At 41.7% G+C, this 13,927-nt stretch overlaps 1 protein-coding gene across 1 annotated transcript in view; it reads right to left on the reverse strand.

Moving 5' to 3' along the window:
* arhgap15 (Rho GTPase activating protein 15) overlaps positions 1-13,927 on the reverse strand; it is a 576,367-nt gene that overhangs the window by 466,774 nt on the left and 95,666 nt on the right. Inside the window, exon 4 of the mRNA XM_067987193.1 lies at positions 4,064-4,132. Within this exon, the coding sequence (XP_067843294.1) occupies positions 4,064-4,132 (69 nt within the window). The remainder of the gene's footprint in view (positions 1-4,063; positions 4,133-13,927) is intronic.

Raw genomic sequence — 13,927 nt, forward strand, 5'->3', positions numbered from 1 at the left:
AATATATGGAGTCTCATATTACTCCTTATTTTAATAGTTTTTGGTCATTAAAATTCTTCTGTCCCTTCAATTTAATTCAATTACTTCTTTGTTTTTTTTATTTAAAAAATTCTATTTTTATTTACAATGACATACAGAATACTAACTTTAAAATGAATGAAGTCTGCTTGCCTGCTTGAGCAATGCAGCCTGAATCTGTGGGCATGACTTCTCTTCCTGACAGATTTTGTAGGCGTGTCTTCTCCTCACAGACTTTTTCAGCCGTGCGGCAACTCACGCTGCTCAGAGGCTGGGTTGATTGTGCATATTTTTTTAAAATTCAAATTCAAGCAATTTGTGCCACAGAGCCCGTAGTAAGTATTTTCGTTAATTAAATTCGCAGGAGCTGCGGTGAGCGTTGCCTTGCCGCTCTGCACGATTTCTGGCCCAACATCTTTTCCTCCATTGCAATTTTCTCCCCATACACATTCCACCAAAAAGTTCGACACAATCAAATTCTATTGAATTTTTTTTAACCAATGATTTTTTTCCCAACATTCTCTGAGATACAGCCACCATGATAGTTCCTCATCTGCTCTCACTATGTATCCCTAAAAATATAATTGACTACATGACAAACATTAAAAAAACACAAAAGGAGGAGGATGCAAAGAGGCTTCAAGGTGATTTAGACAAGTTGAGTGAGTGGGCAAATACATGGCAGATGCAGTATAATGTGGATAAATGTGAAGTTATCTACTTCAGAAGGAAAAACAGAAAGGCAGAGTATTATTTAAATGGTGATAGATTAGGAAATGTTGATGTACAAAGGGACCTGGGTGTCCTTGTACACCAGTCACTGAAAGCAAACATGCAGTGCAGCAAGCAGTTAGGAAGGCAAATGGTATGTTTGCTTTCATTGCAAGAGGATTTGAGCACAGGAGCAAGGATATCTTACTGCAGTTATACAGGGCCTTGGTGAGACCACACCTGGAGTATTGTGTGCAGTTTTGGTCTCCTTACCTAAGAAAGGATATGCATGCCATGGAGGGAGTGCAGCAAAGGTTCACCAGACTGATTCCTGGGATGGCAGGACTGTTGTATGAGGAGAGATTGGGTCAACTCGGCCTGTATTCACTCGAGTTTAGAAGAATGAGAGGGGATCTCATTGAAACATATAAAATTCTGATAGGGCTAGACAAACTGGATGCAGGGAGGATGTTTCCCCTGGCCGGGGTTTTCTAGAACGAGGGGTCACAGTCTCAGGATATGGGGTAGGGCATTTAGGACTGAGATGAGGAGAAGTTTCTTCACTCAGAGGGTGGTGAACCTGTGGAATTCTCTACCACAGAAGGCTATGGAGGCCAAGTCACTGAATAAGGAGCTAGATAGATTTCTAGACGCAAAAGGCATCAAGGGGTATGGGGAGAGAGTGGGAATATGGTATTGAGATAGAGGATCAGCCATGATCATATTGAATGCCGGAGCAGGCTCAAAGGGCTGAATGGCTTACTCCTGCTCCTATTTTCTATGTTTCTATGTTTCTATGTTTCTAAAACAAACACAAACTTACCAATAACTTTTTCCTTCTTTCACAAAGAGCACAGGTATTCTCTAACCGCACCCCCCAACCTCAAAGTTCATAATCCCTCCCTGACTGACTCCTCACATTCAAAGATGCAATGTAAGAGCCTTAAATTAAAGAAACAAAATTGACATGCATACGAGTCTATTTCCAAGGTAAAAGACTGCAATTTCTACAAGCCACTGGGGCTCCAATGCATGCTCCAGGAAATGCATTTCTTTTTTCATACAATTATCTCTGTGTACCCGAAGTCTCAGCCTGATCCCTGTAGTCCCAAAGTCCCACCCCTTTTCATTCTACTTTCTATGATACGTCAATAGTTTCAGCAAACTCCCTCCAGCTCTCCTGGCTCCTTAGTTCAGCTGGCCTGCCCCCCACCCCTGCAGCCTCCCCATGTAAGCAGCGTAAATACTTCAAGAAATAGAGGAAAAACAGGTCGCAAACATAAATAGGAAAGAAAGGTAGCGACAGAAAAGAAAGAACAGGGGATGTGAAAAGGGAAAATGGAAGCAGAAAAAAGAAAGTGATAATAGAGAGTAGCGAAATAAATGAAGTTTCAGAGACAGGAGGAAATTAAAGAAACAGAAGCAGAGGGGGAGAGACTCAGAAGAGAGAGAGAGAAAGTGAAGAAGGAGAGAAAAAAACATAAGGGAAAGGAGAGTGAGAAAGAAAAATGTGAGGGAAAGAGAGAAACAGAAGTGAAGATGGAAAGTGAGGGACAAAAGCCTCAATATTAACCCCCCAAGATAGGTGAGAGACAGTTGGGGGGAGGGTTAAACTCTAAAAAACGTGAAACGCGACCCCAACCCGATGTGTACGTGCCTGCCGCAATTTTAACAGCGGTGGGTAGCGAGGCGAGCAAGGGTCCCATCTTGGAGAGGCTGGACACTTCATTAACATATTTAAATCAGGCTGCCACAGTGCAACTGGGAGCCTGATTTAAATTTGACTGTTGCCACACAGGTTTCCCAGGGCCCCACAATCCCTGATTTGCAGCCTGCCCCCCTCCAACGATCATGGCCAACCGCCATCCCCCCTCTCCAAAGCCAATGTCCTGACCAATATTTATCCTCGACCAACATCACTGAAACAGATTATTGGGTTATTATCACTTTGCTGTTTGTGGAAACTTGCTGTTTGTAAATTGGCTGTCGTGTTTCTTACATTACAACAGTGACTACACTTCAAAAGTATTTTAGTGGCTGTAAAGCACTTTGGGACGTCCTAAGGTCATGAAAGGCGCTATATGAATGAAAGTTCTTTCTTCTCTCTTTCTTTTACTCTGTTACACTGTAGAATTAGAAAGTACATTTGTATTTGAAGCTGTTTTTACTCAGTACTGCAAAAATAATGGTGTCATGAGTGATTTTATAGATTGTTTAAAGCAAGTACACAGCAATATAGCTACTTTGAATTGTGTTAACCACTTGAGACAGAACAAATTTGGAACCAGGAGTATCCTGCAAGCTTCTGTACCCACGGGCAGCATAAACATTATATTGGCATGCTACAGCTGATCACTTTTGGCATTTTGATGTTGATCACTGCTTTTAGGGAGAATAGTACAGTCAGGCAAATGAAAAAAATGAGGCAGTCACAGAAAGACAGGATATGAGATGTCAATTAGAGGACAGCAGTGTGGGATGAGGCACTAGGAAGCCATTAATTGGGGACATGAAGGAAGAGACTCCAGTCCAGTCAACTAGCGTACGCTCCTCTTTTTTAGTTAATCATGTCCACATACTAAACTTCGTGTCACAGTATGTATCCTTTATGGAATCAACATGTCAAAAACAAACCCCCGAAAGCATGAATAAGTTTACCTTTGAAAGACCATTTCCCACTGTAATCAAAGTGACATGGGGCATTGTCACTTGCAACGTACTGGTGGTATTTTGAGGTCAACAGCTTTCTAAGAGCAAGTTCCAGGTAGAAGAAATTGATGCTGGAACAATCTTGACAACATGATTAGTTTGTGTTATACTCTACCTACTTCCAGACATGGGCAGTAGCCTGGAAATATATCTCTATCCAGCAAACCACACTTACACATGCCAGCACAAGTTATAGTCTTTCAATTTTTTTCTTTAACAAATGTAAGCCTCTGGTTTCCCCATATGTGTTAGGAAATACACTCAACTGTGAAGAACTAGGGAGCATGGTCTCAGGATAAGGGTGGGCGATTTAGGAACGAGATGAGCAGGAATTTCTTCACTCAGAGTGGGGTGAGTCTTTGGAATTCTCTACCCCAGAAGGCTGTGGATGCTCAGTGGTTGGGTATATTCAAGACTGAGGTTGATAGATTTTTGGACTCTAAGGGAATCGAGGGATATGGGGATTGGGCGGGAAAGTGGAGTTGAGGTCGAAGATCAGCCATGATCTTATTAAATGGCAAAGCAAGCTTGAGGGGCCATATGGCCTACTCCTGCTCCTATTTGTTATGTTCTTATGTTTAACCAGAAGACATGTAAGCTAACTCTTCCAGCGCAGAACACTTACAGACTGATCCACCATCCCAGTAATTTCTGAAAGGTTGTGCTGAGAGTAGTTTCGCCTGTGACGGGATATCTGCAAGACAAAACCAAAAAGACATTTTAAAACATAAGTATTAGTCCTCAATATATATTTTTTTAGGGTTATTATCTCAGACACTTGCTTATGCACACAATAAATGTGCACCAAGGAAAATTCAAACTCAAGAAGGGGAGCTAAAAAATCTGTAAGAAAAAATTAAATAATAAATAAGCATTTGCCATGGTAGATAGCATTGTGTTGGTAAATATATTCATCACCACATCCATCAAAATCATTAGATAGTCTATAAGAGTATCAATAAAGATCTATACACAAGATCCTGAGTATGGAGTAAGATAGTAGCCTGGTCTGAGTGAGGCAAACTACTCTTCTGTTTTATGCACAAGATTATTTAAGAACATAAGAAATAGGAGCAGTAGTAGGTCATACAGCCCCTCGAGCCTGCTCCGTCATTCAATCAGATCATGGCTGATCTTTGACCTCAACTTCACTTTCCCGCCCGATCCCCATATCCCTTGATTCCCCTAGAGTCCAAAAATGTATCGATCTCAGCCTTGAATATAGTCAACGTCTGAGCATCCACAGCCCTCTGCGGTAGAGAATTCCAAAGATTCCTGCCCGATTTCCATATCCCTTGATTCCCTTAGTGTCCAAATGTCCATCAATCTCAGCCTTGAATATACTCAACGACTGAGCATCCACAGCCCTCTGAAGTAAAGAATTCCAAAGATTCACAAGCCTCTGAATTAAGAAATTTCTCCTCATCTCAGTTCTAAATGTCCGACCCCTTATCCTGAGACTATGCCCGCTAGTTCTAGACTCTCCAGCCAGGGGAAACAGCCTCTCAGCATCTACCCTGTCAAGCCCTCTCAAAATCTTGTATGTTTCAATGCGATCATCTCTCATTCTTATAAACTGCAGAGAGTATAGGCCCATTCTACTCAATCTGTCCTCATAGGACAACCCTCTCATCCCAGGAATCAATCTAGTGAACCTTCATTACACGGCCTCGAAAGCAAGTATATCCTTTCTTAGGTAAGAAGACCAAAACTGTACACAGTACTCACCAAAGCCCCGTTCAATTGCAGCAGGACTTCCTTACTCTTGTACTCCAACCCCATTGCAATAAAGGCCAACATACCATTTGCCTTCTTTATTGCTTGCTGTACCTGCATGTTAACTTTCTGTGTTTCGTGTACACCAACATTTAATAGTTTCTCACCATTTAAAAAATATTCTGTTTTTCTATTCTTCCTAACAAAGTGAATAACCTCACATTTCCCCACATAAGACTCCATCTGCCACCTTCTTGCTCACTCACTTAATCTGTCCATATCCCTTTGCAGACTCTTTGGGCTCGAATTTAGCAGGCCTGCGGGTTCCCAGCGGGTGGTCCTCCGGGAGCGTCGAAAACGCGAACGGCGAAATTAGTGGGTTGCCCGCGCGATCGTAGCAGGCAATCCACTAATAGGATCCAATTACCTGCTCCTCCGGGGTCCACGGCACTGGCCTGCGCGTCGGGCGTGCTGCGCATGCGCAGTACGATCTGTCAGCTGGAGGCTCTCGAGTTAAAGGGGCAGTCCTCCACTGACAGATGCTGCAACCAATGGGACAAATTGCAGCATGGAGCAGCCCAGGGGGAAGGCTGCTCCCAGTTTAATGATGCCTCACCCCAGATATCATCAGATGGGGTGAGGAGGAGGGGGAGGACACAGATCTTCCCCCCGGCGGGCGGGAGGAAGCGGCCTGCCTCTGCCACCAAGAAGGCCTGGCTCGAGGTGGCAGAGGGGGTCACCTGCGCCACCAACATATCGCCCACCTGCATACAGTGCAGGAGGCGCTGCAATGACCGCAGTCGGTCAGCCACAGTGAGAACACAAAGTCTTTCCCCTACACTCCGTCTGCCACAACACTGCCCCCACCCCCAATCTCCTTCAGCACCGCCAACACTATTCTGTCACATCACCCTTCATGCCCACTCACACCCCATCCTCATCTTACCTCCACCTACTCACCTCGCCAGTACTCATCCTGCCACTAACACGCGACCCAATCCTCATACAATCTCATGGCTCCATCCCATACTCACCCTCTCGTGCATCTCCCTCACGGCCAGCCTCACTCAACCTGCCACCACCTGTGCTGCAGCCACAGGGCATGCATCACATGTGTGCAGTAGGCAGGGTAAGGCAAACGTCTCGTCAGCATGAAGGGGGTGCACAAGGGTGTCTGAGGGTTTGTCATGGGTGTTACCCATATTGAATTTCAGAGCCACAAACAGCACACATTATATTGACACCACCACTGCCATGTCTCCGCGAATCCTGTCCATTGTGTCCAATAATGCCCGCTCCTGGGTATCACTATGAGGACCCACCACTGATGCCACCCATCGTGTTACTGCAGAGTAGGTGCAGGTGTATTTGCAGGGCTCGTCCGCGCAGACAACTGAGAGACATCGGCGGTGTTGCCGGCTGCACCCTGGAAGGATGCGGAGGAGAAGGTGTGGAGGACAGTGGTGACTTTGCCAGCGACAGGTAAGCAGTTGGTGCTGGGGCCAGCCAGGAGCAGCTCGGCATGAAAGAGGCTGCAGATCTCCACGACGACATGCCGAGCGAATCTGCGCCTCCCTGTGCACTGCTGCTGGGAGAGGTCCGGGGAGCTGCGCCTCGGTCTGTGGACCCTGTGGCGGGGGTAGTGCCCTCTGCGACGCGTCTCTCTCTGCGGTAGCCCTCCCTCCTGCTGTGCAGGTGGGCGTGCAACCACACCGTGTTGGGGGGATCCACGTCTCTGCGGCGGACGGCGTGGACTGCGAGGCTGCTGGTGGTGGTCATGCTCTTCGTCCTCCGAGGGTGTCCACACACCACCCAACTGGCAGGTGTTGGTCTGAGGGGTTGTGCAGGGTAGGTGTGTGGGTCCTCGGACTGGGGCTGCGGTTTCGTGTCGGTCTGTCCTCTGGCTTGGCCGGGGGGTGGTGGAGGGCAGGGGTTGCCCTATGTGACGCGGTGGCCTCCTGCGTGGGTGAGGGCTCTCCCCCGTGGAGCGCACCTTGGCACCTGCCACAGGCTGCTGGCTGCAACACGCCTGGTTTGAAGGGTCCTGTTTCCCCCAGTGTGGGAAACTGACTGCTTTGAACGTAAAATCCCACACTTCCTCTTTTGACAGCTGCTTCAGCTCATTAACTGACCACAACGAGCAAGTTAAGTACTCTCAAGTGGAACCCCGCTGGCTTTAATTGCCTGCGGGATTCCCACCAGCGGGGCTTGCGCGCGCAGCCCCGCACGTCAGCGCGGTACCCGGAAGTGGCCGGGATTTCGTCCGAATCCGGTCACGTGATCGGAGATCGGGATTTTCGGGGCCCCCCCGCTGGAAACCCGCAGGTAACCCGACCCTAAAATCGAGCCCTTTGTGTTCTCCTCACAGCTTACTTTCCCACTTAGTTTTGTATCATCAGCGAACTTGGATATGTTACACTCGGTCCCTTCATCTAAGTTGTTAATATAAATTGTAAATAGTTGAGGCCCAAGCATCGATCCTTGCGGTACCCCACTCGTAACAGCTTGCCAACCTGAAAATGACCCATTTATTCCTACTCTTTATTTTGTCTCTGTTAACCAATCCTCTATCCATGCTAATATGTTACCCCCAACCCCATGAGCTCTTATCTTGTGTAACAGCCTTTCATGTGGCACCTTACCGAATCCTTTGAAAATCCAAATATATCACATTCACTGGTTCCCCTTTATCTACCCTGCTAGTTACATCCTCAACAACTCTAATAGATTTGTCAAACATGATTTCCCTTTCATAAAACCATGTTGACTCTGTTAGCATTTAAACATGTTAACATTTAAAATCATTTAATGAGGTATCGTTAGCAGTTTTTAAATCACAAAACCGATAACAGCACGGGAATGCCAGAACGGTCCATTTTGAAAGTATTGAAATTTTTTATTGTGCAATATGTGTATAAACTCTGGAGCTAAACTTAAATTACATCAGATTAATGCTTCTGCATTAAATAAGCAGGCAATTGCATTCAATTCCAATGTAAATAAGTTTAGATTGTGCAGTGATTCAGGTTTAAAAATGTAATTACATCATATTGAATATAAATATAACCATAAGTAAACTAGAAATATAATGATGTGGAGATGCCGGTGATGGACTGGGGTGGACAAATGTAAGGAATCTTACAACACCAGGTTATTAGTGAATTTACCAAATAAAAGGAATATGTATATTTTAAAATGTTTTAAAGCTGCAATAAACTAAAACAAAACTATCATGGGTCTAGTAAGCAGCTGGAATAGCATTTATGTTTTTGTTAACTTTATTTTAATCGAGTTATAGAAGAAAGTAAAAACGAGTAAGTCTCATTACAAAGATTTGTAGCTTGTAAAATAATTGCCAAGCAAAACTCCAATCAATTTTTAAAAAAACCTCAATTACATTTTAAAGAAAACATTTCCAAACATCTTGGTGTTTTTAAAAAGTATTTAATACTGATACCATATGGTCTAGCAGTAAAACCAAGCTAGTATCAAATAAGTAAAGTACAGTTCATATTTGTACATTTTTTTAGACTGATTTGTACATACTGTCCCCTAATTTAGTTACTGTACAAATAAGTCCCATTGATTCTTCATGACAAACTGAGTTAAGTATGATTTTGTTTCACATATCATAGCTCATTTATTAAGTTTGATGTAGGAAAATCAATATATCTGGTAGACCAGTTGCGTATCGTGCTATATTAATGTGTTATAATAATAATTATATATATATATATATATATATGTGTTTCAGAATTGGTTCCCCCACCTTTAAGTTCCTCACAGTGAGTTCCTGATCCTAGACATGGTATGGCACTATCAGGGTCCCAGCATTGGATATTCTCTTCTTCGGACAGCCGGTTTTATTTTCATTTGACACCTTCAAAAATTGCCACTATTGGAGTTGACTATATACTTTGGAAATAATTTCAGGTCTTTCTGCTATTTCAAACAAACTTTAGTGTCATTCATGAATGGTAATTTAATGATACCCATAGATGGATGCCTTGTTATTTTACAAAATGTATACACTTTACCACCTCATTTACTTGTTCAATAGCCATTACAAAAACAATTACACTGCTTATGTGAGATATAGTATATAATTATTCGGTATATTACAGTTCTAATTATTAAACAAATTAATGCAATGGCAGTATAAGAAAATATAGCAACTTAGACTTTCAGTAAAGATAATTTCTTATGAAGTATTTTCAATTCATTTCTCCCTTTAAAAAACCTTTCCCTGACAACCCATTTTGCTGAATATTATTCAACCATAATATTTCAGCTATAGTTTGTTATGCGGCATAGCTTTGTCCCCCAAGTGTTTTCTTACTCCTATTATTCTTTTGTATCTTCAGCAAGACAGCTTCCAAAAGAAATAGTGTAGTTTCTGGCAGCTGCTCCTTCAGGGAATTCCAAAAGTGTCAGTTTAAATTTTATACATACTAAACCATTTTACTGAAGTGTCACCTCACTGTCTTAATACCATATTCACTACATAATTTGCACAGATAAATATGAAATATGTTATCGACTGTACTTTGATGCATGTTACTATGTACTACATATTTGTCCTTCCATTAACTCCTACCAGTTCACATCTTGTACTAGTTGCCTGGTTTTCGTGAAGTTTTTTTTATTATTTGTCTAGTTTCTAGGTTGCCTCTCATCATTTTTACATTTGCCATGCTTCCTTTCTCTATCAGTCAAGAACTTAAGCTAATTTTGAATTGAAGACTCCTCCACAGTCAGCTTGCTTATTCATTTCCCTAACCAAATGCTCCACTGTCACACACAGCCCCATTTACCAGCTCAGCCCAGAAGTGGTCAGACTCTTCCAATTAAGGCAAATATGTTTGGATCTGTGTCAGAAAAAAGAATGGTCTTTATTCATCTAGCAATTCCTATGCTCCTATTATCAGGATAGACTGTAGCTACAAACAAGGAAGGTCAGTTAGCTCATCTTAATTCATCCATCCAGAAGGACCCTACAGTCTGCCTATCACTGAACCAGCTGTTTCTTAAAACTGTCTACTCCAATATTCCACCCAATAGTTCATTCCATGTGTTGATCACTCTTTGTATGAAGAAGAACGTCTTGACATCTAAATGTAATGTTTTTACCAGTTTGACCCTTGTCCTGTTAAATAGTTTATACATGTTCAATTTATTGAAATTTTAACAATTCAATTTTTTGAGTTCATTAATACCATTTAATTGGGAACATCAACAATTTTTGTTTTTACCAAATGTTAGTAACGTCACCTCAATAGGAGTTGGACATAGGATTCTCTTCATACTTCCCTACTCACCTTAAATCCTAATGTCAGAAGAGCACCCCCAACTTTATTAGTGTGACATTAATATTTCCCACATCAACCATTTGGGAAATGCCAATTGATTACCAACTGGTGCTAAATTATGAGCAATTTGTACTGCAGATTAAGACTTTGTTAAGATTTCTCAAGTTCATTTAATTTAGGATCATTACAGTGGCTAAGAGAGATTAGACCAAACTGGATTCAAATCCAGGTCCCAGCATCAAAACAACAGTTTGCTAATCTATTGCACTACCCAGTCTATCTAAATAACAAATATTTACTACACTTGATGGCAATAATTTACTTTAGATCTCCAAAAATGCAGTCATTTGTTTTATTTATACCCTTGCACTATGAAATCGTGGTGTGTGATATTTGTATGTGAATGCTTAATACGTTCATATGGATTTCTTTTGCTGCTATTTTAATGAGTTATTAACCCATTTATTTAAAGGTTAATGCTTTTGTCAAAATAATGGACAGTGGAATTTCATACTAATGCATTAAATATTGATGTGCTAAGATCACACAAAAGGATTTCACTCCATTGAGTTAAATTGATTTGAAAGTTGCAGGAGAAACACAGATCTACAGAGTCTTTGACAGAATTAATTGTTTATTATGCCATACAACACTCCAAGAAATAACATTATATCTGTTTTTAAAAAAGCCTTTGTGCTGAGTGTGCAAAGCTCAACAGGAAACATTAAAGTTAAAGACGTGTATGATGAGACCTGAAAAGCTGTCCTTGTAAGCCTGGGGTGACCAAACTTTTGAATTTCAAGACCCAGAAAAAGAAATTGTATTCCAACAGAGAGCCACAAGTTTTAAACGCAAGGGCAGATTTTACAAAATTGTGCTTTCGACGGCAAGGCCCTGTACGAGGAGCATGTATTTGTATTTTTAACCCTAGAATGTATGCGAGTATACTCACTGATATTCTCATTACAGCCATGCAAGTAATTTTGAAACCTAACCCATCAATGGGACTTTTACCATGCTTTGTTTCTAACCATTTACCTCAAATCTGGACTGTACTCTCTCATAACCCCTCTCTCTCTCAACCTCCTATCTCATTACTTTTCTCATTTCCAGCCCCCTTTCTCACTCCAATTCATTTTCTCCCCTCTGTCGCTCATATTTCCTCCTTCCCCACTGATTCCCTTTCTTTCATTTTTCTCATTCCCTCTTTTCTCCTTTTTTCATTCCATTATTGCATTTTTTTTTCCTGGTCTTTTTCATTCACTCTTTCCCTCCATGGTCATTCTCCCATTTCCTTTCATTCCATGTCTCTCATTTGTAATGTTTGGAAGATGTGAATAATTTGTTCTCTAGAATTATTATTCTTGAGTGCAGGGGAACAGGAGCCTGAACATGTTGAGGAGAAGCTCAACCCTGGCTTGTCTTCAGTTCTTCCTCAGTCTTGTCACTTGCTCTTAATCAATGTCTGGGCTCTATAGACTAGGATACATGCAATGCTCAGAATCTGCTGGGCCCATGATGCTCCACCATTTTATTGAAAAGATTTCACAAATGATCTCATTTTAAATCAGCAGCGGCTGTTCTACTCCATCTTTGCTGCAGAGTCCAGTCATGGAATCAGACAGCAGAAAAGGAGGCCATTCAGCCCATCGTGCCTATGCCAGCTCTTGAAAGAGCTATCCAATTAGTTTCACTGCCTTGCTCTTTCCCCATAGCCCTGCAATTTTTTTCCTTTTCAAGTATTTATCCCATTCCCTTTCGAAAGTTACTATTGAATCGGCTTCCACCACCCAGTTGCCCGAGAATTTATTGCTTGTGGTGGTAGCAGCAGTGTCATTTCTTGTTTGCTTCCTTCAGGGCATGTCATTTGTTGCGTGTGGGACCTTGCTAAGTGCAAATTAGCTTGTGTTTGCCTAAATAACAACAGTGACTGCACTTCAAAAGTAATGCCATGATTTTAAGCGCTTTGGGACATCCTATGGCCATGATAAGATGCAAGATTTTTTTTTCTTTCCAAGCTCCCATTCTTTTATGTCTCAACAGATTTCAAAAATTTGAAGCAACTGGATTTGTAACTAATCTTAACCCGGGTAGGATTGAAGTCGTCATTTTGAATGGAGAATAAATTACCCGAAAAGGGAGGGCTGTCACTTTTAAACTGTTTCTTGTCTAGATCAACTGACCCATATTTGATAATGAAAGGCTGCTAGCTTACATTTTATATATATTTTTAAAAATCCACATTCGAAAGATCCTGTAATTACTGAGGCACTTTAGCTATGTTTACTACTGACTGGCCACAAAAAAAAAATCAAAGAAAAGCAACACTCTCTAGCTATTTTTGTGCTGTACTATATAAAAAGAATATGAACAATAAACAATAAGGTATGATCAGAGGAAGGCAATATAAAAAAAACCTGAAGATTTTGCTATTTAGCATCTCATGGCAACTGAGCACTCCTGGGTCAGATGTATGCAACGCTATTCATTCACTTACACATTGTTTTAATTGCAAAGTTCTTACCCATATGACAGCATCTACTCTCTGAGACCAAACAGTAATCTGCTGTCTTCACTGTTAATCAGAAAACCCTCAAAACATCCAGCATAACAACGTCCCTCATATTTTTCCATAAGAAAACAGAACACGTTGCATGCACTCACAATCTCACTATTAAATACTTAAATGAATGTATTTTGCTTTCTGCCCTTTCAGGCCAATCTGATATCCAGTATAAATTCATCAATAGCAACTGACTTCACAATATTATCTTTGGAAATGCGAATCTGAGGTTTTTAAGAGCTAATGTGGCACCACTTTCCCACTAGTCACATTTTAGCTATGGTCAGAATGGCCACTTCTACTACATATACCCACAAAAAACTTAAATAAAAGTGAAATGACAAGGGTTTATTACTGCAATGCCAATTTCTTTCTGTAATAGTGACATGTAGAGGTTTTAGTACATAAAACACTGATCACTGGCGCTTCCTCACTTCCATGGCAGGTTCAAGGTCAGAGCCCAGCTATTTTCAGCTCATCTTCCCCAATCCGTGAAGTAAAATGACAAGGTAATGCTAGCTGGGGTCAGCTACATTATAGGAACTGTTACATAAAACGAGAAAAAGTGGAAATCAATCCCAGCTGACACGTTCTTCAGGATAATCAGAGCTCACTCCATGCTGCTGTCATGTCCCCGATATCAAACACCAGATCAGCGATGTCATCTCTATTTATTAACAAACAACTCTTGAGTGCAACAGAATGATTCAGGATTTAATTACCCCTCTGCTTCTGTGGCAAAACAATGCATGAATTGGCAGACATTCTAAGCTCTCACAGGTCATTGAGCATTCTAGTTAATTACTCCACGAATAACCTACTTTTCCACCCTCTGGAAACAGTTTTATAATGGCAGTCTAGGTCTGACAAATGTGTCATCTACATAATTAGCTAGGAAACA

The sequence above is a fragment of the Heptranchias perlo genome, chromosome 7 (genome assembly GCF_035084215.1).
Source record: "Heptranchias perlo isolate sHepPer1 chromosome 7, sHepPer1.hap1, whole genome shotgun sequence".
NCBI lineage: Eukaryota > Metazoa > Chordata > Chondrichthyes > Hexanchiformes > Hexanchidae > Heptranchias > Heptranchias perlo.